General features: G+C 51.3%; 1 protein-coding gene across 3 annotated transcripts in view; it reads left to right on the top strand.

The window, feature by feature from the left end:
- SPPL2B (signal peptide peptidase like 2B) overlaps positions 1 to 26,255 on the top strand; it is a 1,058,839-nt gene that overhangs the window by 541,505 nt on the left and 491,079 nt on the right. For all 3 annotated transcript variants that reach the window (XM_069649607.1, XM_069649606.1, XM_069649608.1), the window contains exon 10: positions 7,578 to 7,652. In XM_069649607.1, coding sequence (XP_069505708.1) covers positions 7,578 to 7,652 — 75 coding nt within the window. The remainder of the gene's footprint in view (positions 1 to 7,577; positions 7,653 to 26,255) is intronic.

The raw sequence follows: 26,255 nt of genomic DNA, 5'->3' as shown, positions 1-26,255 counted from the left end.
TTTCCGGCATGCTAGAGAATTCAGTGTACGTGTGCGCACTTGTTGTTCAAAAGTGAACTCTAATCGTTCTTTACTTTGGTAGCGTAGGTTACAGCCTTTCCCTGACTGACAAGTTTTTCTGTAGATGCTTCGTGAGGAAGAATCATAGTTTTTGACTTCTTGTCGTGCTCTGAGGAGAAGACTGAGGTTGTGCGTCACGTCCCAGAGAAGGTAGCTGCGAGTGAGGCTTTCCGGAAGCCTAGTTAGTACTTCTCAGTAAGTACATAGTTGAAAATGAAACAATTGCAGGTTCAAGAAAGCAAAGGTTTCATTTCCTCAGAGAATCATTCAGGATAGCAACTAAGGAAGTTAATTCAGAATTCAACTGTAAAGATTGAGAACCATCCTGAAGAGAAACTAAAGATTAGCGGAGTAGAGAATCTAAGGAACTACAGGACTCGCAAGATAGACTTGATAAAGAATGAAGCAGTACACATTTCCACAATATCCACCGCATAACTTATTTAAAGTTCCTTGTAGAGTTTTCGAGTCTATAATTTCCTCTAGGCTTTCAGCAGAGGAATCTCTGGTACAGTGCTATACTGAGGGTTGAGAAAGGGCATAGATAAAGTAGACAGACACACTCGCCTTCCCCCCCAGAGACGCTCACCCCCGCACACTCGCTCGGGGGTGCTCTCTCTCTTGCCCTCTCTTATACTCAGACGAACACACACACACACACTAAGGGACCCCCACAAACTCTCTCGCCCTCACGCTTACACTCCGACACAGTCTCTGACTCACTCTCTGAATCTGACTGTCATATATATGTATACACACACTCACACACAGTGTTAGGGAGAATTCTCTGTTTAGGCTGAATTTCCTAACCTAGTGAGTCCCCCAGCAGCTTTGCTGGATTTTTGGGGTTTATTTTTTTCTCCTGCCAAGAGTGAGACTCTTTTTACCCTCACTCTTGGGCATGATTTGAGTTTGTTTCTTTGAATATAGAAGTGTTTAATGGGCTATGGGGTCTTTTACTCCATAGGGCTTCATGTGTTTTTCTGATGTGTGTTACACAGCACCCTCAGTGCAGTGACACAGGGGCGTCATAGTGACCCCCCAGTATAGACCCCATACCCTGGGACTGACTACTGTCTTCCAGGGCATGTAAAGTCACCATTGACTTTACTAGTCTTAAATTCTGAACAGAACCAGTACAAACCATCCTATTGTGGACATACTGGCTGGGGCAATTCGATTGCCCCAGGGTCTGTTAGTCGAGGGGGCACATCTCCGTCCCCCCTGATCGAGTTTTGGCTGGTGGCAGTGGTTACTACTTTTTATATTCAACCGCAAATATTTTCCTATGGGATTTCCCATTGTTTTAGGCTACTATATTATTTAAATATTTACGGTAGCCTCGAACATACCGCCGGTTTATTTAATTAATATTAATTCTCCGGTTGGTATTTTTTGCCAAAACCTGATTCTAAAATGGCGTTTGTGTTCTCTTCTGTGACTCCAACCCAAGTCGAGCCCTTTGTTCCACTTTTTGGCGGGCTTCTCCACAGAAGCCCTCCAAAGTGGTGCCACTCTGTCTGGGGTACTTAGGAGGGGTGGAGGGGAATTTAGGCACCCTGGACTGAGTTGCCTAGGCAACTCAAGTCGCACTCCGTCCTGATTGGCCCAAGTGGTGAGCCGGCCGGCTCACCACTTAGCATGTTTGAGTGACAGCTAGGCTGAGTGAATGGGGGTTTGCTGCATAAAAGCAGGGCTTTGGGGACTGGAACTTCAGAAGTCGCCACAGGACCTAAGAATCCGACGAGGGAGAAGCTGAGCCGACCTGCCACGACACCACCACCGGTGGAGCCCTGCTGGACTACCTCACCACTTTTCCCAACGACAGAGGAGATCTCCCGCCGGAGAGTCTTCTTCCTTTGACTGGTGGGGATAACCAGTTTCACAGTCTTTTCGCTTTCCCGACGGATCTCGTGGCCGCCTTGCCCGTGCCAAGCACCCCGGCAACCGGGATACCACGTTTTACCACGACCGCGAGACAAAAGTACCACCTTTAACCGGAAAACTCTGCGGCTGTTTTCTGCCCTGGTAGTGCAACGACCTTCATCTTTCCTCCAAGTCGAGATCTTCTCTTCCCCTGGACGATGACGCAACTTGCACCCACTACCAGGAACAACTGCCACCGCTGGAGGATCCTTCCCACTTAAGGTACCGTGTCCCGCCTGGCTTCCCTTGCTACCGACTGTACGGGGTAGATTTAGCCCCCGGCTTTCGAACCTGGGTTAGCCTGGGAAACCTTGGCTAAACTTTTCTAAATCTCTCCCAACGCTTTTCTGAACCCTCTGCAAGACTTTCTAAGCCTAGGGTAACTGTGTGATCTTGGGCGCATTTGTGCTCTGCTCTCTCTAAGAGTGGGCCCAGCCTTTGGACTTTGACTCACCAGTGACTTTTTTGCTCTCTGCCTTGCTAACAGTGTTCTGGAATCGTAGAGTGGTGTGCCTCTTCCTATTCTGTCTTTTTCCCTCCCTTTTTCACAAACTTATTAGAGTGCAATCTAGTTAAGCGCTCACCTCTGTATGAAAATAAGTGGTGTTTTACGGTGATTTTCTAATAGGGAAAAAGGGGTGTATATATCCTAATAGTAACTGTGTTTAGAATATTTTACAATAAGAGTGCTGGAGTGTTTCAACTGTGTGTTTTTAAATAAATAATTATATACTTTGATACCAAAGCTCTCGTCAGTGTTTGCTTGTATTATTGTATCTGAGTGCCTATTGGGTATACTTTGCATACTGCCTAACTCTCTTGAGGGAAGTCTGACTGCTCAGCCACAGCTACCAGGTAAATCTGGGTGGTACAGACTGCTACCAAGTGGGTTTACTGCCAACACCTGTAGTCTTAAATCTTTTGCAGTGGTCCCTAAGGGAACTGCACAGGTTTCTGCCTAACACACACAGATGTACACTCACACATTTGCACTCACACATACATGTACACTCACTTTTACACTCACACACACGCACACTTTTACACTCACACACTTTTACACTCACACACACTTTTACCCTCCTGGTTCCATCACCGATGTTAAGCCCTTTTTTTGGTCCGAGCCTCAGTTTTCATGGGCAAAACGGAGGTATGTGTTTGTGGTCTGGGACTGTCTGGTCTCAGCCCACATCCATGCCAAGATGTGCGTGTTGCTGGGCAGGTATGGTGGCCGGAGGCTGTCCACGATTGTACAACCACTGCCAGTTTGAAATGGTGCAGATCCTCACCATTGGTGGCTTTGTGTGCAACAGCAGCTTGAATCCTGGATAAAAAGGACTCATGGCGTCATTCTTCAGATCACCGTTGGAGCCAAGACCCCTGTGTGGAGGAGCATCTAGACAAAGACCCGAACTCGTCGTAGCCATCCAGCATGGTTTTCTTTAACAATCCTGGAAAAGCACTGCCACTTTGCTGATCTCCAGAAGGCCTTCATTGCTGCATGAACCCCTAAACCGCTAGAAAAAACAGTACCGACCCCTGCTTGAGGTTACTGCCCTTGGAAGCCTTTTGCGGGGTCACAGAAACATCCTGTGGGCTACTTCGCTGCATCGGTTGCTGTCTAAACTTCGCACTTGGGACTCTGCAGACCCTCAACATGTAAAATAAGAGGCCTCCCCTTTCAGTTGTGGCTCTCCAGAACAAAGAAAGGCCTAGCAGAACCATATTTGTTTCCACTTCAAGTATCCATTTCTGCCATTGTTTGAAGTGGCCATCACTGATCTCGATCTGCATTGTGTCCTGGCGATCATCTGAGGTTGTCGACTATGTGGTGGTCTTTTCTCCATTGTGCCAGAGTCGTCCATCTGTCCAGTGTCAGGAACTGTCTCACCACAGTGCTGAACCGCTTATTAATCAGACCCACATCCTGATGCCAAAAGTGAGCTCTACACCAGCAGGAGTTGCCCCCTGACCCCCAAGACTACCTCTAACTGACTCAAGAGACTTGGCACAGGGGGGGGGGGTCATTGATTTCACAAGGTTCTTAAGTAATCCCTGAGTGAAACAAAGTACGGTGGGTGAGTAAACATATCCTTATCTCCATAGGGTTGAACAGGGGTAGAGTTCTTGCCCAATCTCTCCCTTTCCCGACAATTCTGGTTCTGGTCAAGGATCCTATCAAGGGCTTCTCTAAAGGTGGTTGGATTGGAAGAGGGTCTCCCAAGAACGTAACTGTTTTTGTTCTTGAACTTAAAAACACCTACAACTATCTGTTGGCTTTTCCAACACCAGACTCCTTTAAAGACGACTAGCATCCTAACAGGAGTTTTATTTGGACTTGTGCCCCATCTTTTTTAGCTAGGGGAAGGGCTGTTAAAGTGTAGTGTCTTGTTTTTACAAGGCTGTGTATTGTTTTAAACTCCATTCTTCCTTACTTGTTCTGTAATTTGGTTATACCAACCTTGCTTCACTTGATTTGCTACATTACAGTGTTCTAGAACTGAAAGAACTGTGTTCTGTAAGGGTGCAGAAGGAGGAGGCCGTCACAAAGGTGGCATGTTTCGGGCTAAAGTATCAAAAAGAGAAAGAAAACCCATCTATCCCTATTCCTCTCAGGGGTTGTCCAACCTCAACTAAAGAGATAAGGTGACTGGCAGGATGTCTGTCAACTCAATAGAATGTCCACCGTCATGTGTCAAGAAAACCTTACTTACGTCCCTTACACTAGAAACAAATGTATAAGGCAGTACTGTTCTGACCCCAGGAGAATGACTACCTTTTCCTGGGTTATAGTTCTTGATTTGCTGAAACAGTTCCCGAGTCTTATCTCCTGCTATCTTATCAGTTACTTAGAACCAGGGCGAATGACTCCCTTCCCCTGGTGGTCTTCTCATTGGGCTTCACACCTGCAACACCCAATTATAGTTTTAGGAGGGTCCACGGCCATGACTTCTCCTCTAATTTGAACTGGCCATCTTGATTCACTTCCCTGCCAAGTACTGCCAGGAGGAAGATGACTCGTATTACTTTCTTGCTTTGGGTGCCAGACCTTGGTTAGTGGGCTTCTCTGTCGCAGTCGTGAGGGACTTTATTGTACTTGGGGTCTTCGCCCTCTCCTGTTGATAAACTGGCTTAATTTCACCACTGTGATGAGGAGGAGGATTATTGTAGGCTTCCTGCCCTTGCCGCTCCACTGAAGCGTTATGATTTCAAAGGAGCCTAGGGACTCCAGCATGGGTCCTCCTGGTGAGATGCCCTGCATCCCTTCTGGATCTCCCGTACCACCCTTTAACTTATTGGGGTTTTCAGCACGTCATCAGAGCTTCCTGGGATGGTGGGCGTGCGGTTTGGCTTCTCGGGCGTCTTGCTTCCCCTTGGGCCGTGCAACGGCGTTCTCGGCTGCCTTCTGTGCTCCTTCCTCCTCTTGACACTGCTGGGCACGGGTCATCAGACGCGGCAGATTGCCAGTGTCCTTGGCGCTCTCTCTCTCCGGATCAGTGATGCAGGTTTGAATCTCCCGCGTTTGGTGTGCAGAACACCTGCAGTCTTCTGTGGCTGCCCGAGACCAAATGTTTAACCTATTGTCAGTTTGTATTCAATGTTGCCAGCAATGTCTGGGTGTATTGTACAAGTCATTTGGCTCTTTCACAGGTTTCATCTTCATTGCTTCGCGGGGCCACCTCGCCCCAGTACTTGGATTGCCTAGGTTCCTTTTCTTCTTCGTCTCAGTACTTGTAAGAACCTTGAGGCACTCTGCCTTATAACAGTATGTGGGTCTACTGGAGAATTAGGTATCAGTCTAGCGTAGTCTTCTTAAAAAGATCAGAGCTAGCAGACTTAGACGACCAGCTAGTACAAGAGTATACTGTGGCACTTTCTGAATAACTCTTCACAGGAATTCTAAGCTTTAGGTTCTCAAGGGTGGGAGGATAAGGGCGATCTGTCACTGGACAAGAATCTTTACGTCTAGAAGGATTTGCAGTGGTTGTCACCCTGTACGGTTGTGGGTAAGAGAGGGGTTGCCGCTGACTCACCACCTTATCCCCAGGAGGGGAGTTCCTCCCATGAGGTCCTCCCATCATGTAACCACCCCTAGGGGGACTATGTTAGCAGCCTCACCAAATTACCCTCATGGAAAGGGGCTCCCCTCGGGGAGAAGTGACGAGAGTGAGTGAAGTGTCAGAGCTCAAAAGTAAAGTATTGGTGCTCTGTAGACCGAGCACCCCAAAAGTGAACGTGCATAGAATATTTGTGTATGTCTACTATAATACTTTTGTTTCTAATCGTTAATAGTTGTATATGGCCTAAATAAGTGCATTTTATACATTCTGCATAATTTGTGTTGTCATGAGTGCTACCTGTGTAAAAAAAAAAAAAAAAAAAAAAAAAAAACTAAAAAGAAAAACTTTCACTACTCTTGCGCTCTCCTAATACTAAACCTTACTACTCAGTCCCATTGCTTTAATAGTTTTGACAGACACTAGTATCTTTCCTTGTTCACCAGAATAGGGCGGCCTCCCAGAATTCGTCCACAGGGTTGATTCTGAAAATCAATCTAAACACCGGGCAAAGAAAAAGACAAAGTAAGACCCTGCAGAAAATGGGCAGATTACAGGGCTTTAAACAAAACAATTTGTAAACATTTTACTCTTTCGTTTTCAACTTTTCTTTTAATAAGCCGGTGGCCACCAACTCAGTAAACAGATTACACTGAGTTGCATTAAAATAAAAGTATATAGTTGCTATTAGCTTGTAAATCTAGCTCGCTTTCTGAATGAAGAACATGAAAAAATAGGGCACTGTTTTCCTGCCTTGGTCGCCTTTCTGGCTAGCAGTGCAGCACATAAGAAATGCAGATGCAGACTTCAGTGAGATTTTGGAGCACGTCTCACTGTCGATGCACATAGCAGAGCAGAAATGGAGCGGTGCCACCAGCTGTGCTCTGCATATTATTCCATATGCGTTTAGACTTGGTCTGGGTGAGTCTCAGGCGGCCTGAAAGTGGCAGTCGACGCATTATCCAAGTTGGCATTGTTTTCCAAAACCCAGGATCGATCATTATGCATTATTGGTGCACCGGGTGTACTATTCTGATGTTACTGGAGTTTCATGTACAAAAGCTTGCGTCCTGGTAAAGTAGATGGGGATTGCATGATGTACTCGTTCCAAAATGCACCCGTGTGGGTGGTAGATCGTGTCCTCTATTTTTTTCATTTATTTTATTTCGGTGTGGACGACATGTAGGGTACCTGCTTCTTGTTGAGAAACATGATCGGTCAGTTAGGGACGCTCTTTTGAGTGCTGATAGGTCTGGTCTGTGTACTTGTGTTTTAGGGGTCTATTCCAAATATAAAGTTAAATGGGCAATTAACAGAAGTAACATTATTTGCATAGAAGTGTGTGCTTCAGTGCAGGATCAGGCGCTGCATGCAAAAAATGAAAAGTTCCTGTCTACGTTTATAGCAAAGGCACACAATATCCATGCACTGAGATAGTATTGCCGCTTTCTCCGATACGCCTGTGCTTTAGCGTCTTAATGTTTAGAAATACTTTTGAAGTGACGAAATGTTTTATTTTGCTCTTTTCCCTAGGCATGCACTTTGCTTCTTGTGGTACTTTTCATCTATGACGTTTTCTTCGTGTTCATCACTCCCTTTCTTACAAAGGTAGGTTCTGTTGTACACATATTGCTCTTGTTTGCACTTTTGAATGTATGCAGATCAATAAATGCCATGCTTGTGTGTATTTGTATTATTTGAAAAACAGACATGTCAATTTTGCTCAGAACTGACTTACATTAACACATTTACAGATGGGCACTGCATTCCCCGAAGACTGCCTGTACACTAGCACAAATATGAGTGGAAGTGGTGAACTAGTTTGAGGGTTATAGAAAAGTGGGACATATACCGGGGACAAAACGGACGACAAAAAATGTATATAAGAAAACGGGTAACTTCCAAAGGTGGCAACATTTACTTAAGGTGCTTCAAACTGAAGAGGAGCACTTTATAAATATACACAATTACATTACTAAGCAGCACTGGAGGGGAAAGGAGAGGAGTGGTTGGGTCTGGTAGGGGAGAAATGGCAGGGGAATGCCTTCTTTCGTTAGTAAGTGAAGTTTAAGCCGTACTTTGAAGATATCCACAGTTGGGCTGGCTTTGCGGAGGAGGAGATTGGGGAGCAAGAATAGAAGCGAGAGGAGGACGAGGAGGGTATGGGGCAGTGAGGTTGAAAGGAGAGAATGAGTGGTCGGAATGAGAAAGACGGAGACAATCAAACTGAGGAGCAAGACCATTTGTTAAGGATTTAGCTTTTTGCAGCTTTCCCTCTGTAAGACCTCAAGAACTCTTCTTTTACCATTGTTTTTCCTGACTTTTGGAGTTAAGTGAAGCCTCTTTGCTCCACTTGCCTCGCTAAGATCATCTGATTCGGGGGCACTATTCCGTCCTTCTGGATATCGGTGCAGGAGAATTCTATTCGAGGGGATGGGGTCCTCCGACGTATTCCATATCTATGACAGTAATCACCGCAGCTGTGCTGCTTCGGAAAATCTTTCGGCGTCTGCGTCCTGCGTCGATGACGTCGATAAGCTGTCCTCGAGGGCCTCCGTCAGGCCGACGTCACCGGATGTTCTAAGTAGGACGCACGACGCCCGTAGCCTCAGTTCCGTTTTTTCCACGAACGTGTTCTTTCGGTTCTTCTAACCTGTTTCTTTATTGCTATTGTATGATGTCTTCGGCTTCTTCCACCCCGCCGTCACGGTTTAAGAAGTGTCGGGTGTGCGGGTCCAAGATGTCGCTGACGGATATGCACGACGCTTGTCTCTGGTGCCTCGGGGAGTACCATGATACGGACAACTGTGTCGACTGCCAATCGCTCAAATCGAAGGCCTTGCGGGAGCGTAAGAAGAAGCTGTCGGTCGGTAAGGTGGCCAAGCCCCGGAAGTCGCGTTCCACTGGTCTTTCAACGGATGATTCGAGGGGCGACTCTCCGCATCGTCGTCATGAATCTGGGGGTTCTCGGTCTGTGAGTCGGTCCCTCCATTCCTCTGCCTCTTCGAGGCACTCTAGGAAGCGCTGTCACAGGTCGCTTTCCCAGTCCTCTTCCGAGGATTCCGCCCGTCTGCGGGTTGCTTGTCCCAACAAGTATTCCACTCCTGAGGAATGGGATTCCTTCCGAAAGGAGATGTTGGCGATTTTTCAATCGCAGGGCTCTGGTCCGTCCGCACCGTCTGAGGACGCCGGTCGTGGCCGTGCTAGAGACACCGCTCGTCCGCCTTCGAGCTCGAGCAGTCCTCGCGACCACCAGGCCCCTTCGGGGTCCCGGTCGGACAAGGATGGTCGCTCTAGACATGCCCGTTCCAGGTCCCGGTCCTCGACGCACTCGAGACCGCAAGAACCTGTGAAGTCTTTGAGGAAGTCGTCGACGTCTTCGGCGCCAAGGCTGTTGAGAGACACGCTCGGGGCTCCGCCCTCGAGGCCTATGTCGTCGTCTGAGTCGTCAGCGCCGTGCTAGACGTCGACTCCGATTCCATCGACGCCTTTTGAGGTGGCTTTGTCGGAGGTGCCCTGTGGCACGGTGGCACCTCCCAAGAAGGCGCTGGTCAAGGCTAAACATGTCTTTGTGCCTTTTTCTGTACCCTCCTTCCAGCCTATGGATTATATTTCTGAGGTGGATGAGGGGTCTGAGGAAGGTGAGGTTCCTGCAGGGGTTCCTGATGCCATTGTTTCTGGTCATAGTCAACTTGAAGACCTGCGTCAGTCGCTGCATGCCGCCAGTGGTCTAGGCACCTCTCCGGAGGTGGAGTTTGGTAGGCCTGAGCCTGGCACGCATGCCGAATCCTCATACCAGCGCCTCATGTCGAGGGTCACGGATTACCTGGGGTGGTCTGCCCCCCCCCTGGGGATTTTCAGCTTGATGACCTGACTGATATCCTGGACCACGGTCCTCCCAACTGACCTAGTGCTGCCATTCCATATGGCCTTGCAGAGAAGGCTGGCTGCGGCTTGGACTTCTCCAGAGAGTCTCCGGGCAGTGAGCAAGTCCTTGCCGAAGAAATATCGCCTAGCCAGTGGCGACCCCTGCTACTTGACCACGCACCCTACTCAGGAGAGTTTGGTCGTGCAGGCGGCTACGGCCCCAGCAAAGCAGGCGTCGTACCCTACCATCCCTCCCGATAGGGACGACAAATGTTTTGACGGCTGGGCGAAGAAGGCATTTTCTTCTGGGGGTATGGTGCTTCAGGCTGCTAACTCCGTTTGTGCCTTGTCTCGTTTCACGCACGCTCTGTGGAACTGTATTTCCTTAGCGGCTGATCATATTCCCGAAGGGGAGGAACGGGATGGTTTCCTTGCTATTGTGCAGGATGGCAAGGATGCCATGTGTGAATCCGTTCAGTCGTGTCTGGACATAGTTGATTGCGTCAGCCGGTCCATGGCGGCGAGCACCGTAATACGCAGGTTTGCGTGGTTGCGGAAGTCTGGTTTTGCTCCTGATGTGCAAGCCCGGCTCCTCAACATGCCCTTTGATGGTGAACATCTTTTTGGCAGCAAGGCTGACGAGAGTCTTGAGAGGTTGCAGACCTCCAAAGCTGCAGCAAAGTCGTTGGGCGCTGCAGTTCACCAACTTCCGCCTTTTCGTCCTAGGGGACAGCAATGGAGGGGAGGTTCCATTCGATATGACTTGTCCTTTAGTAAATCGAGAGGAGCGGCAAGTCAAAGGGGCAACCGAAGGAGTGCCAGAGGTGGAAAACAAGGTACTCAAGGTGCCAAGGCCGCGCAAGCAGTTGCCTCTTTGCCCTCGGGCTCTGCCCAGCCGTTTCAGCTCAGTCATGAGGCCCATGCTTCTCCGGTTGGGGGAAGGCTGGCGCAGCATCTTGTAGAATGGCGTGCCATTACTTCAGATGTGTGGGTTCTGGAGATCATAGCCCACGGCTACTGTCTTCCTTTCCGGCAGAGGTCTCAACAATCCACAAGGGAATCTCTCTTTGAAGAGTCCGGATCCGCTCCTTACGCAGGAAATTCAATCCCTGCTGGAGAAAGGCGCCATAGAACTGGTGCCTGTAGCGGTGAGGAACAAGGGATGGTATTCCCCATATTTTCTGATTTCAAAGACAGACGGGGGATTGAGACCCATCATGGACTTGTGCGGTTTGAACAAGCTCCTCAGGAAGGACAAGTTCAAGATGGTTACTCTTTTTCAAGTCCTCCAGGCCCTTCAACTTCAGGACTGGTTGGTGTCTCTCGACCTCAAGGACGCTTATTTTCATGTGCCGATCCATCCCAAGCACAACAAGTACCTGAGGTTCGCGGTTGGCGACTCGCACTTTCAGTTTCGGGTCCTGCCGTTCGGATTGACCTCCGCCCCGAGGGTTTTCACCAAGCTCATGGTGGGGGTGGCAGCGTATCTCAGGAAAGTGGGGATTCACGTCTACCCCTACCTGGACGATTGGTTGACCAGGACGCGCTTTCCCGAGCAAGTCCTGGATCATCTGTCCGTCACCTGCCACTCCCTTCACAAGCTGGGCTTCTCCCTCAACTTAAAGAAGTCCCACTTGACGCCAACTCAGCGACTCCAATACATCGGAGCAGTGCTCGACACATCCATGTGGCAGTGTTTTCCTCCCCAGGTGAGGGCTCACCACATTCAGCAGATGGTGCACAAGTTTCAACATGCCCAGCGTCTCCCACCGTTCAAGTTCTTGAGGTTGCTCGTCCTCATGGCATCCTGCATTCTTCTGGTGCCATAGGCCAGGTTGCGGATGAGATCTTTACAATGGGCTCTCAAGCTCCAGTGGTCACAGTCCTCCGGCAGGATGTCGGACCCCGTTCAGGTGCCGCCCTCAGTCGCCCAGGACCTTCTCTGGTGGGCCGTCAAAGGCAATCTGATGAGGGGGGGGCTACGTTTTGGCTACCCTGGCCGGAGGTGACGATCGTGACGGACGCGTCGCTCATGGGATGGGGAGCTCATGCCAACGAGCTGACAGTGGTCGTTGGTCTCCGTTGGAGTCCAGACTCCATATCAATCTGTTGGAGCTGAGGGCCATCAGGCTTGCCCTGAAGGCTTTTCTGCTGACTGTGCGAGGAAAGAATGTCCTGATTCTGACGGACAACACAGTGGCCATGCACTACCTCAACAAGAAGGGGGGGGGGCAGGGTCACTTCCTCTGTGCAGGGAGGCGATGTAGCTCTGTTTCTGGACCGTCCAGCCAGACATTTCGATCTCGGCAGTTCATCTGGCGGGAGACGAAAACGAGAAGGCGGCTGCTCTGAGCATGTAGATCGCGATCTCTTACGAGTAGGAGTTGGCTAAGGAGATTCTCCTAGAGATCTTCGCCCTTTTTGCCCTTTGGGGGACCCCTCAAGTGGATCTGTTTGACTCCAGTGTCAACCGGAAGTGTGAAAGGTTCTGCTTGTGGGAATTTCCTCCAAGAGGAGCCTTAAGAGACGCGTTCATAGTGGAGTGGTCCTTCCCACTGCTGTAGGCGTTTCCTCCAGTCCCTGTCATCCCGCAAGTGCTGTGGAGGTTACGGCGGTTCGGTTCCCGGATGATCCTCATTGATCCGGCATGGGCCTGGAGGACGTGGTACCCGGACCTTCTCGACTTGTCCATCTGCCCTCCATGTCGTCTTCCCTACCGAGACGATCTGCTCTCACGGGAGGGGGGTCAGGTTCTCCATCCAGAGGTCAGATCCCTCAACCTTCACGCTTGGCTTCTGAAAGGTGGAGGTACAAGGAATGGGACCTCCCTGAAGACGTGGTGGAGGTGTTGCTTTCGGCCAGACGGCCGGCAACAAAGTCCCTGTACCGTTGCTGTTGGAGAAAGTTCTGCGACTGGTGCAAGGTTAAGAATGTGGATCCTTTTTCATGTGACATTCCTGTGGTTCTGTGTTTTTTGCTTTCTATAGCCCACAGGGGCTTGCAAGTGGGTACCGTTAAAGGTTACCTGGCGGCGCTGTCCATATTTAAGCGCTCGTCTGAGGAGTGTTCTTATTTTAAAATTCCTTTAATTTCTCAGTTTCTGAAAGGGCTCACTAATGTGTTTCCTCCGTCACATTTCCAGGTGCCCGGTTGGGATTTGAACCTTGTTCTCAAGTTTCTAATGGGTGCTCCATTTGAGCATTTACATTCTTGTCCTTTGAGACTGTTGACCCTTAAAACTGTATTTCGAAGGGATTGTGTCCTCCGACGTATTCCTTATCTATGATATTTGTATCTCCAGCTTGCTGGCCTCGGAAATTTTTTTCCCAGTAGAGGGCGCTGTGCGTCGACGTCCGTCGAGTAGGTGTTTCTCGACGGCCACCGTATCGACGCCAACGTCATCATGCCTATAAATGGCCACGCGCAGCGACCGTTGCTCAGTTCCGTTTTTCCGCGCTTCGTGTGCCTCGGAATACCGTTGCTCAGTTTATCAGTTGATATATATTCATATTTCCTCGAGAAAACCGACTCGTACTCGATGGCTTCCTCCTCCGACCCGACGACTCCTCGGTCCGGTTTAAAAAAAATGCCGAGACTGTGGGAAGAAAATGTTGTTGACGGATCCTCACAGGATCTGTTTGTGGTGTCTGGGAATCGAACACCAGTGTTTGGAGTGTGAGGAATGCCTTTCCATGACGGTGAAAGCCTTGAAGGAGCGTAAGGGGAAGCTCGAGAGAGGTAAGTCAATTTTAACTTCCTCGAAAGTTTCCGCGGTAGAGTCGAGACATTCGTCTCCTCACCGTCGAAAGCATTCTCGGTCTAGGTCTCGAAGTGGCTCCCACCACTCGTCGAGGTCTAGACACTTGAAAACAAGACGAAGAAGATCCCCTTTATCGTCGTCTTCTAGTTCCCCTGAAAGAGTAAATTGCCCCCCACAACACACTCTCAAGCTGAGTGGGAGGAATTCAGAAAAAAGATGCTAAGCGTCTTCGAGAAAGCGGCCTCGTCCCCCTCGAAGTCAGCTGAGGGTGATACCCCGGGTAAAAAGCCGAAAAAATCTAAACGCCGTGAGTCGAAGCACCCGGCGAAAGAGTCGACCCGAAAGCGCCATGAGCCGCCGGGAAGTAAAGCATCTTCGACGCCATCGTCGAAGGCCCCTTCGAAGCATAGATCGGCGCCATCGACGCCGTTATCGAAGGGTTCTTCGACGCATCCGTCGATCGAGTCGACGCTGGCGTCGACGCCGATAAAAAGATCCACGGCTACTCCACAGCCAACGGTTACACCGCGAGCCTCCGACACGACGTCGAGAACGTCGACATCCTCGTGCAGGATTCCAATCCTCTCGAGTTCTTCGAGGCCTCTTCCAGTTTTCTCGACGCCTTTGTCGGCGCCTTCGAGGATTTTTACATCGGCGTCGATGACATCGACCTTTTCAAAGCCTCTGATGATGCCTCCCTCTGCCTTAGAGATGGGCTTTATACCATTTCACAGACCAGAGCATCCCCCCTTAACTTCAATTTTTGAAGAAAGGGAAGATTCTGACCAAGAAAGGCCTTTTGGGCTGCAGAGGACCACATTACCTGAACCAGAGACTTTTGCCTCTGAGGAAAGAAGGTTGAAAGACCTTCAGGATGCATTACAGGAGGCAAGTGGCCTAGACACTTCCCCAGAAGTGGAATTTGTCAAACCAGACCCAGGGGAACATGCTGATACCCCTTATAGAACCCTAATGTCTAGAATTATGGAGTTTATGGGTTGGTCTGCGCCTTCACCTGTTTTTCAACAGGATGACCTCACAGATATTCTGGATAAAGGTCCACAGGAGGATCCTGTGGTTCCCTTTCATTCTGCTTTACAAAGAAAGATTTTAACCAACTGGGAAACTCCGGAAGTTGTCCCTGCGGTTAACAAGAAGTTGTCAGCGAAATATAGGGTATCTGCTGCTGACCCTGAATACCTATCTAAGCACCCTACTCCAGAGAGTCTTGTGGTCCAGGCTGCAACTTCATCAGGCAGTACTTCTGCTTACCCCACTGCTCCTCAGGATAGGGATGAAAAAATATATGATGCCATGGCTAAGAAAGTCTTCTCGGCCTGTAGCATGGCTTTAAAATCTATTAATGCAACTTGTACGCTCGCTAGGTTCAGCCACACTCTTTGGGAGTGTGCTTCATCGGCGGCTGACTGCATACCGGAAGGAGAAGAAAGGGATGCATTTTTAAATATCATCAGAGATGGTAAAGATGCAATGTGTGAGTCCCTTCAAACTGGCATTGATTCTGCTGACAGTATCAGCAGGGCCATGGCGGCAAGTACCACAATCCGCAGGCATGCGTGGTTGAGAAAGTCCGGCTTTGCTTCTGACGTACAGGCCAGACTTTTAAATATGCCCTTTGACGGTTCTTCCCTATTTGGTAAAAAGGCGGATGCCAGTTTGGAAAAACTACAAACATCTAAAGCAGCAGCTAAGTCACTAGGAGCTGCAATCCGACAAACTAATTTTCGTCCCTCAGGATCCTCTTGGAGAGGAAGGTCCTTTCGCTATTATTCCTCATATGGAAGAGGCAGAGGACGGCAGACTCAAAGAGGCCAAGGAAAATTTACCCGTGGTGGACGGCGTAAAGGAAAGAAAGCCGCATCAGCAGGAGCAGGAGCCGCTTTACCTTCGGCAACTGCATCAGCTGCTCCCAAACCACTCTGAGGTCTCCCATCACAAGACACCTGTAGGGGGCAGGTTAACTCACCATCTGACAGAATGGCAGGCTATTACATCAGGTGCTTGGGCATTGGAGACAGTTGCCCAAGGTTACTGCCTGCCTTTTCTACGCATCCCTCAGAGACATCCACCGGGGAACAGCTCTCTGAAAGTGCCGGATCCGCTCCTCTTGCAGGAAGTTGTAGACCTGCTAGAGAAAGGTGCCATAGAACCGGTACCTGTAGCGGACAGGAAGAAGGGCTGGTACTCCCCCCTACTTTCTCATACCAAAGAAAGACGGAGGACTGAGACCCATCCTGGACTTATGAGAATTGAACAAGTTCCTCAGGAAGGACAGGTTCAAGATGGTAACTCTCTCTCAGATCCTTCAGGCCTTCCAGCTTCAGGACTGGTTGGTATCTCTGGCCCTTCAGGATGCTTATTTCCATGTGCCAATCCATCCCAAGCACAGGAAGTACCTGAGGTTCGCAATTGGCAACTCTCATTATCAATTTCGAGTTCTGCCATTTGGGCTGACCTCTGCCCCGAGGGTCTTCACCAAGCTAATGTCGGTTGTGGCTGCAAGTCTAAGGAGGGAAGGGATTCACGTCTACCCCTACCTGGACGATTGGTTGATCAGAGCAGTTTCTTCGGAACAAGCTCGGATCCAACTAGATTATGTCTGCCACTCCCTTCACAGGCTGGGCTTCTCCCTCAATTTAAAGAAGTCACAGATGATACCATCACAGAGACTCCAGTTCATTGGAGCAGTCCTGGACACGTCCCTGGGAAAAGCCTCGCCACCAGAGGTGAGGGCTCAAGATATTCTGCAGATGGTCACCAGATTTCAAAATGCCCAACGTCTCCCAGCCTAGGACTTTTTGAGGTTGCTAGGCCTCATGGCATCCTGCATATTCCTTGCGCCAGAGGCTTGCCTGAGAATGAGATCCCTTAAGTGGGCACTGAGGACTCAGTGGTCACAATTCTCAGGGAGGATGACAGATCTCCTCCGGATTCCGGACAAGGAAGCCCACGACCTTCAATGGGGGGCCTCTCCAGAGAACATCTTGAAAGGAGAACTGTTTTGGCAACAATGGCCGGAGATAACAGTAGTCACAGACGCCTCACTCACGGGGTGGGGAGCCCATGCCAACGACTTGACCATCAGCGGTCGTTGGTCTCCATCGGAGTCCAGACTACACATCAACCTGTTGGAGCTGAGAGCCATCAGACTGGCACTGAAGGCTTTTCTGCCGTCTGTACGGTGGAGAAACGTCCTGATAATGACGGACAATACAGTGGCCATGCACTACCTCAACAAAAGAGGAGGCGTAGGGTCACTGCCACTGTGCAGAGAGGCGATGCAGCTCTGGTTTTGGGCAATTCAGGAAGGAATCTCTCTTTCGGCAATTCACCTAGCCGGAGAGAAGAACTTGACAGCGGACGCTCTGAGCAGGCAGAACACAGTCTCCCACGAATGGGCGATAGCTCAGGAAGTCCTTCAAGAGATCTTCGCCCTTTGGGGAACCCCTCAAGTGGATCTGTTCGCCACCAGTATCAACAGGAAGTGCAACAGATTTTGCTCAAGGGAATTTCCCCCGAGGAGCTCTAGGAGACTCGTTCGTAGTGGACTGGGAGTTCCCACTTCTGTACGCGTTTCCTCCGGTCCCTCTCATTCCTCAAATGATCAGGAGGTTGAGAAGGTTTCGGAAGACCATGATCCTAATTGCCCCGGATTGGGCCAGGAGAACCTGGTACCCGGACCTTCTGGACATGTCCATCTGTCCTCCAATTCGTCTACCGTACAGAGAGGATCTTCTCTCGCAGAAGGGAGGTCAGGTTCTCCATCCAGCCATCAAGACCCTCAACCTTCACGCTTGGTATCTGAAAGGTTGAGGTACAAGGATTGGGACCTTCCAGATGACGTCATGGAGGTGTTGCTTTCGGCCAGAAGACCGGCAACTAAGACTCTATACCGCTGCCGTTGGAATACATTTTGCAGCTGGTGCAGAGAAAAGAATATCGAACCCTTTTCATGTGGTACACCTGCGGTGTTATCCTTCTTACTTTATTTGGCAAATTCGGGCCTTCAAATTGGCACTATTAAGGGCTATCTCGCAGCGCTATCGATCTTTAAGCGCACTGCAGAGGAGCCGTCGTATTTCAAAATTCCATTGGTAATACAATACCTGAAAGGTCTAACTAATGTTTACCCTCCAAGACCATTCCAAGTTCCCTTATGGGACTTAAATCTAGTTTTAAACTTCCTAAAGGGTGCTCCTTTTGAGCCACTCCACTCTTGCTCATTGAAGTTTCTCACCCTCAAAACTGTTTTTTGTTTTTTTTAAACTTTGTTTTATTAGCATTTTTTATAATACAACAAACAGGCTCAAGGCAAATTCAAAAAGAAATGCAATTAACTGGCCCAACAACCCTCTCCCCTCTCCTCCCATCCCCCTCCCCGAACAGACCCAACCCCCCTTCTGAAATTTTGACCCAGATGGGTCTCCTTGTTTGGGGAGACGCTGCGGTAATTTTATTTGTCCGGAGCACGAGAAAAAAGTAGTACGTTGACTATGTTCGTGGCTGCACATCGTCCACCAGTTCCCGGGCCGTGGGCGCCCGATCCCTCCTTCTTTCATCCTCGTGGGTCAATGAACGTCCCATCCCCAGGTCTGCTGTACCCCGAACCAGTTCGCTTGGAATGTGCCCAACTTGTTATTCATCATTGCCGTCAATTTGTCCATCAGAAACATGTTCTTGACCTTTTTCAACCAGACCTCCTTCGTTGGGGTCTCCGGGCTCTTCCATTTTTGTGCCAGGGCCACCCTCCCTGCCCTCAACATGGTTTCCCACATCCTTGGGTATCTGGATATGTCTGTGTCCTCTGGGGGGAGGCCCAGCAACATTGTTAGGGGGTTCTGGGGGAGCAGTTCCTCAGTGATTTCAGCGATCCAGCCCCGTACCTCTGCCCAATATGTCTGGGCTTTCAGGCAGTGCCACCACATGTGACCTCTTGTGCCAACCTGATCACACCCCCTTGGACATGCGGGGGACACTCCCGTGAACATTTTCGCCAGCTTCGCAGGATCCCTGTGCCATCCCTGCAGGATCTTGAAATTATGTTCCATGTCCGCTGTGAATAAATTCCCATGAAAAGCTATCTTAAATATCCTTGCCCAGGTGTCCTCAAAGATCTCCTCCCCCGCCAAATCGTTCCAGAAGGTGCGGAACCTCCTCCTCTCCCCTAGGTTGACAGTGTGCAATATTCTATATATCCCTGATACCGCCCCCTTCTTAGAGGTCGCTGTGTCCACAAGTTTTTCGAAGGGGGTCAACTGCCTTTTCAAGTTCTGTCCCCAGGATTGGTCGCACAAGATCCCCTTCAGGCGGAGATATTCGAAAATGGAGAGGGTCCCCTGACCCAGGGCTTCTCTCATTTCCTCATAGGGGCGGAATTCCCCCTCCTTGAACATTTGCCCCGCCCATTCCATCCCCGAGTCGGACCAGGATTGAGCGTTGCGAAACCCCCTGCTTCCCAGTCTAAGGGGGTGACCCCAGAGCGATGACATCGGTGACGGCCATGACGTTAGATGCGCTGTCTGGGGGCTTTCCCGCCAGATCGCCCAGAGGACTCCCAACGTTGGGTGTGATCTTAGTCTGTTCGGAATGAATTTGCTTGGGGCCCACAGGAGGTCTCTGACTTTGAGTGGGTGGGCGTCCATGTCCTCCAAGTACGTCCAGTATGTACCCATCCCCTCCTTCATGTGTTCGAGAAGTACGCGCAACTGGGCAGCGCGAAAGTAGAGTTGGAAGTCCGGCAGCCCGAACCCTCCCTCCTCCCTCAGAAGGGTCAGGATTGCTCTAGCTGTCCTCGGGGTCCTACCCTGCCATATGAACTCGCGCACCGCATTCTGGAGGACCCTGAAAGTTTGGTCGGGAACGCTGGTTGGGAGGGCAGTGAAGAGATATAGTAAGCGCGGGAGTATGTTCATCTTCACAGCCGTCATACGGCCGTACCAGGACAGGATCATTGACCCCCATCTCCTCAGATCCGCAGTGACCCTTGCCATTACGGGGTCATAATTAGCTGGGGCGAGGCTGGAGAGGTCCTGGGTGAGGAGGACGCCCAGGTATCGGATGGAAGACCTACCCACTTTTATCCCTCCCAGGCTGGGCAGGGGGTCCAGGGTCGGGTCCCTAGTTCTCATGGGGAGCAGGACTGATTTAGAGGCATTTATCTTGAGCCCCGAGAGGCGACCATATGCTGCCATCAGGGACAAGAGGGGGGGGAGCGAGGATCCCGGGTCCACCAAGTAGGCCAGGATGTCATCGGCGAACAGGGAAAGTTTAAATTCTACTTCCCCTCTCTGGATCCCCCTGATGTCTGGGTGTGCTCTGACCGCTATGGCTAGGGGTTCCATGGTGAGGACATAGATGAGGGGGGAGAGCGGGCAACCCTGCCGCGTTCCCCGCGAGAGGGGGAAAGGCTCCGACAGCCTCCCATTCACTTGGACCCTGGCCTTTGGGGCCCTATATAGCGCCGCCACCCAACCCATGATGTGTGCCCCGAAGCCCATTTTCTGGAGGGTGAGTTCCATAAATCTCCACTCCACCCTGTCGAATGCCTTTTCTGAGTCGAGTGATAAGACGCACGCGTCAAGGTCTGACACCTGGGCGTAGTGGAACAGGTCTATAGTTTTTCGGATATTGTCAGAGCCCTGTCTCCCCCTGATGAACCCCACCTGGTCTCCGTGGACCAGCTTCGGAAGGACCCCCTCCATACGCCCCCCGATCACCTTAGCCAGGATCTTTACATCGGTGTTCAGCAAGGAAATTGGGCGGTAGGAGGAGCACTCCGAGGGGTCCCTGCCATCCTTGGGGAGCACCACTATTATCGCCTCCATCATGGAGTCCGGGAGGGGTCCCCCTTCCAGCACTGCATTGAATACCATAACCAAGTAGGGGGATGGGGTTGAGCAAAACCTTTTGTAAAAATAGACAGAGTAGCCGTCCTCGCCGCGGGAAGTACCCCCTTTCATCCCTCTGATCACGCGCTCCACCTCCTCCTCCGTTACCGGGCCCTCCAACCCCTCCGCCTTCTCTCTTGAAAGGGCCGGAATCTGTATTGAGCTCAAAAACCCCTCAAACTCCGCCTTCCTCCCGTTGAATTCAGACGAGTATAGTTTCTCGTAGTATTGGCGGAAGGCCTCCCCAATGTGGGTTGTGTCGTAGCCTAACACCCCCCCCCCTCGCTCCTGACCGCTTTCACTAATCTGCCCCTCTGTACCTCCCTCAGCTTCCAGGCTAAAATCCTGTCCGCCTTGTCCCCTTTTTCATAATACTTTTGTTTGACCAATTGGAGGTTTCTCTCTGGTGGAGGAGGAGGTCCCTCAGCTGGAGTCTACAGTCCTCCAGGGCGGTCACCTGGCCTCGGTCCAAGGGGACCGTGGAGAGCCCCCCTGGTTGAAGTTGGGCTACTTTCTCCCTCAGTAGTCTTTCCTGGGCCTCCCTTTCCCTCTTTTTCTGGGCACCCATTTTGATCAAGACTCCTCGTAGAGTGGCCTTAAAGGCATCCCATTGGGTGTGAACCCCTACTTCCCCATTATCGTTAAGGACAAAGAAATCTGTGATGGCCTCGAACTTCCTGGGCTAGTACCGCGTCCTTTAACAGGGAGTCGTTGCACTTCCACCTCCCCCTGCGTTCGCTTAAACCTCCCCTTGCTATCGTGATTCAGACCAGATCGTGGTCGGACCAGGGAATGGGGTCAACCCTATGACCTGAGGTGAATGGGTGCAGGATATCGTCCACCAAGATATAATCTATCCTGGAGAACGATGCGTGGGTGGCTGAGTAGTATGTGAAGGGGGGGGGTGTTCGTTCTGGGGATTGGGATTGTGTCCATCAGTCCCAAGTCTTGATTAACCCCTTGGAAGTTACGTGCCATGGTCTCGTCTGATGCCCTGGAGGGCTGCGGACCTGTGCGTCTTCTGTCCCGGGTAGGGTCCAGGACCATGTTGAAGTCCCCCCCACCACCACCGAACCATGGGCAAAATGTTTGAGTTTGTCCCCTACCTTTTCCCAAAATAGGGTCTGGCCTTCGTTTGGGGCATAGATTACGACTAGGGTGAGTGGGGCCCCCTGAAGGGACCCCCGTAACATCAGGTAGCGGCCCTCCGGGTCTTTCAACGTGGCCTCGTTCTCGAAGCCTGTGTTCCTCGATACTAAGATGGCAACCCCTCTCTTTTTGCCTTTATGGGAGGTGCTGAAGACCTCCCCTATTCCTCCTCCCCGCATTTTGGGCTCGTTACCCCGCGGCCAATGAGTCTCTTGCACGAAGAGAAAGTCGAGGTTGGCCCTTCTAAAGTCCCTGCAGACCAGGGACCTCTTCGTGGGGGTGTTTAAGCCCCGTACATTTAGGGAGCCCACACTCAGGGGGGGCAGACTGTCAGCCATAATCTAAGACTTCCACTCTCTCGGTCAACGTACTCGACATACCCTTCCTGACGTGCTCCCTTGGTTCGATTTTTCGTCCCCCAGCTCCCCCTTCCCCTTCCCTCCGGGTGGGCCAAGAACAAAACCCCAACTGCCCCCCTTCCCTGAACCGTAACTGAACAACCCCAACTTCGTGTCCCCCCTCCCCCTTCCCCGGCGTCCGGCCAAATAGTTCTGCCATCCCTGGCTACTGGCCGAACCACCAGCTTACCCGCTGCAGCCGGGCATTCTGTGGAAAGCATGTTTCTGTGAGCCCCCCTCCCTCCTAGCCTTGCTGTCCCCCTCATGGCTACCCCATACTTGCTGTTTGTAGGGACGCTGTTAATAGTGAATCCGCTGGCTTTTCTTTATATCCCACATGACTCGGTGGGTTTCCCCAGGTCTCAGCCCTCGGGATCGTTCCGCTCCCCCTCCTTGACTGGCGATGGGGTATTCATTTTCCTATATTTCCTTGCTCCAGTTTTACGTCTCCTGTCCTTCGACGAGCCCGGGCTCCCCGGGGTCTCTCTCCCCGGCCCCGACGGGGCCCTCCTGGGATCCGAATCCCCAGCGTAGTCCTGGATGGCCATCCGTATGTCATCCTCCGTGGTCAAGGTTGACCGCTGGCCCATGTACTCAAAGGTCAGAGAGAAGGGGTAGCCCCAGCGGTAGCGGACCCCCTTTTCTTTCAGCAGGAGTGTTAGTGGGCGACACATCCTGCGTTTGGCCAGGGTGTAGGTGGAGAGATCTTGGTAGATTGAGATCTGAGCGTTGTTGTGAGTGATCTCCCGAGCCTTCCTGGCTTCCTCCAACACTTTTGTTTTTTCGGAGTAGTAGTGGAACCGGACCAGGACAGAGCGGGGGCCCCCTGCCGTCCCCCCCGCCCTGTGCACTCAGTCGGAACGTGGGTTCCGTGGTCCTCTCTTCGGCAAAGAGGAGGGTGATGATATCTCTCACCGCGCGAGTAATGTCTCTCTCCGTTTCCCCGTCCTGTTCTGGTATCCCGAAAATTCTAAGATTGTTCCTCCTCTCCCTATTTTCGAAGTAGTCCATCTGCCTGGACCTTTCCTCCTCTCTTTTCTCCAGGGCCGCTATCCTCAGTCCTAGGTCCATCTCTAGGGCCGTCGATGATGTCTGGTTGGCCTCCACCTGCAACAGTCTGTCTTCGACCTTGTCCACTCTTTGATCTATTTTTTCGAATTTCTGGGCAATGTCCGATCGCATGTCCCTGATCTCCTGTAATATGGAGGCAAAGCCTCTTTCCATGGCGGACGTGGGGGGACCCGGGGTCTCCGGCTGTGCAGGACCCTTGGGGGGGGGGCTTAGGCTTCTATTGCTGGACGCCATCTCCTGAAAGCGGAATTCCTGTAGGGTTTGCCGCCAGTCCATCGAGTTTTCCCCCCCGGGTTCGCTAGCGGCCTCCCCCGGGGCTCCCAGATCGGGGGCGCGACGGCAGGTGGGGAGGGAGCCCCCGGGCGAGGCACGACCCTCCCTCACCGTCGCGTGCAGCTGCAAAGGGTCTACAACGGGCGGGCACACGCCCCACCGTCCCCAGGCGGGGGCCACACACCCGGGTCGAAGGGGCCGCAGTCCGCTTAGGCCGCCGCTGGTCTTTATGGGCCAGGATGCATGGGCTGCCCCCCTCGAGCCACCACACCCCCGCTCCCAAGTGTGGGGGGAAAACGCTGTCGTCCCGGGCAGGCACACGCCCCACCAAGGTCTGGCGGGGGCCTCGCTCCCTGGGACCGTGCGTTGCTGCCAAGACGCCCCTCGTGGGGGGCGGCGGGGCTCCGAGTTCAACACGGGCGGAGCACCACACTTTCCCGACCCCGAAGGATCTTCCCTCTCCGGGCCTTGTGTCTTCACGGCATGCGGCCGCCCAGTGGATCCTCGTCTGGGCTCTTCACGTTGTGGCGTGGGGTCGGCTGTCCTGCTGGGGGGGCCCGGGTCTGCTGTGCTGATCGCTCCGACCCCCACGATCCGCCCCGGACCCAGTGCTCGATCGGGTAGAGGGGTCCGTCGAGGAGTTGAGGGGTCTGTCGAGGAGGGCGGGAGAGGAGGGCGCCGAGATTTGGAGCGGCCTCGTCCCCGCCCGATACTGCGGGTCTCGTTCTCGCTGGTCCCGGGGGCCCCGAGCGTTGCTCCTTCGCTCGATGGGTGCCCGGGGGGTTCCTCGCGCCCTTCCGTCCTACTTCGTCCGCCTGGGGTGCTGCGGGGGGGGGCTCAATCCCCTGTTACAGCCCAGCTACGGCGGGAGCGGCACAATCAGGCAGCCATTGCCTGCGCGCCCCCTGGTGGCCTCCTCCCTCAAAACTGTTTTATTGGTAGCATTAACATCTGCTAGAAGGGTTAGCGAGATACAAGCCCTGTCTTGTAAACCTCCTCATACAACTTTTCATAAGGACAAAGTAGTGCTACAGGTGAAGCCTAACTTCCTCCCAAAGGTAGTTTCGGAATTTCACATTACTCAGAAGATTACTCTACCTTCATTCTATCCTCCTCCCCATCCGGGGAAAGAGGAAGAGAGACTACACAGTCTGGACCCTAAGCGAGCATTGAGTTTTTATATCAGTAGACTTGCTAAAATTAGACAAGCAGACCAACTCTTTGTAGGTTACGCAGGACATAAGTTAGGATTACCAATAACCAAACAAACTATCTCCAGATGGATTATTTTAGCCATTCTGGAATGCTACAAACTGGCAGGGAAAGAGCCCCCTCAAAATCTAAGGGCTCATTCGACCAGTGGTATCGCAACATCCTCAGCTCTTCAAAGAGGGGTACCAATTAGAGACATATGTGCGGCTGCCACATGGTCGTCCGCACATACCTTTACAAAATTTTATAGTCTGGATTCCTCCTCTAGTCAAGAGACTAGATTTGGCAAAGCTGTATTACACTCTGTTCATTCTTAAAGGGTAATATGGCATTTCTTACTCCCGCCTCCAGTCACATACCACTGCTATGGGAGTCTATCATAGATAAGGAATACGTCGGAAGACACAATCCCTTCGAAGAACAAGTTACTTCTTACCTTGTGACGTTCTTTCGATGGGATGTTCCTCCGACGTATTCCTTATCGCCCCTCCCATCCATCCCCGCAGTAACATTTCCCTTGTGGTTGCAGCTTACGCTCCTTCAAGGGTAGTAACCATTCATACAATAACTACTTTACTCTACAAAAACGGAACTGAGCAACGGTCGCTGCGCGTGGCCATTTATAGGCATGATGACGTCGGCGTCGATACAGTGGCCGTCGAGGAACACCTACTCGACGGATGTCGACGCACAGCGCCCTCTACTGGGAAAAAATTTTCCGAGGCCAGCAAGCTGGAGATACAAAAATCATAGATAAGGAATACGTCGGAGGAACATCCCATCGAAAGAACGTTACAAGGTAAGAAGTAACTTGTTCTTTTAGTTGCTTTCACTTCCGCTCGCAGAGTGAGTGAGTTACAGGCACTTTCAGTTAAGCCACCCTTCACTGTGTTTCATAAGGACAGGGTTGTCCGAGTTCGTCCTTCCGTTGTTCCGAAGGTGGTGTCGGAATTTCATTTCAGCCAGAAGGTTATTCTTCCGGCATTTTATCCTCCTCCACATCCTGGTAAGGAAGAGGAGAGGCTCCATAGGCTGGATCCTAGGAGAGCTTTAAGTTTCTACATTTCATGCATGTCCCGGGTCAGAGTGGACGATCAGCTCTTTATTGGTTACACTGGGAAGGCGTTTGGGACAGCTGTGACTAAGCAGACTTTGTCTAGATGGATTATCTTGGCAATTTCCGAGTGTTACTGCCTGGCGGGTAAGGACCCTCCGGTAGGCTTACGGGCCCATTCGACTAGGGGTATGGCTGCCTCTACTGCTCTGCAGTGGGGTGTTCCTATTCGTAAAATCTGTGAAGCAGCCACTTGGTCTTCGGTTCATACTTTTGTACGTCACTAATCCCTAGATTCTTCCCATGGGCAGGATCTGGCCTTTGGCAAGGCGGTCCTTTACTCTGCAATTTGATTGGACATTCTAAATTTGTATATTCTAAATTCTTTTCCCACCTCCTTACGTTGGTACTGCTTTGGGAGTCTGTCATAGATATGGAATACGTCAGAGGACCCAATCCCCTCGAAGAACAAGTTACTATCTTACCTAGTAATGTTCATTCGATGGGATGGTCCGACGA

Source organism: Ambystoma mexicanum, chromosome 1p (genome assembly GCF_040938575.1).
Source record: "Ambystoma mexicanum isolate Mex_15411 chromosome 1p, UKY_AmexF1_1, whole genome shotgun sequence".
In the NCBI taxonomy this organism is placed as follows: domain Eukaryota; kingdom Metazoa; phylum Chordata; class Amphibia; order Caudata; family Ambystomatidae; genus Ambystoma; species Ambystoma mexicanum.
The sequence above is the reverse complement of the archived record's forward strand: the minus strand, read 5'-3'. Positions and strand labels throughout refer to the sequence as shown.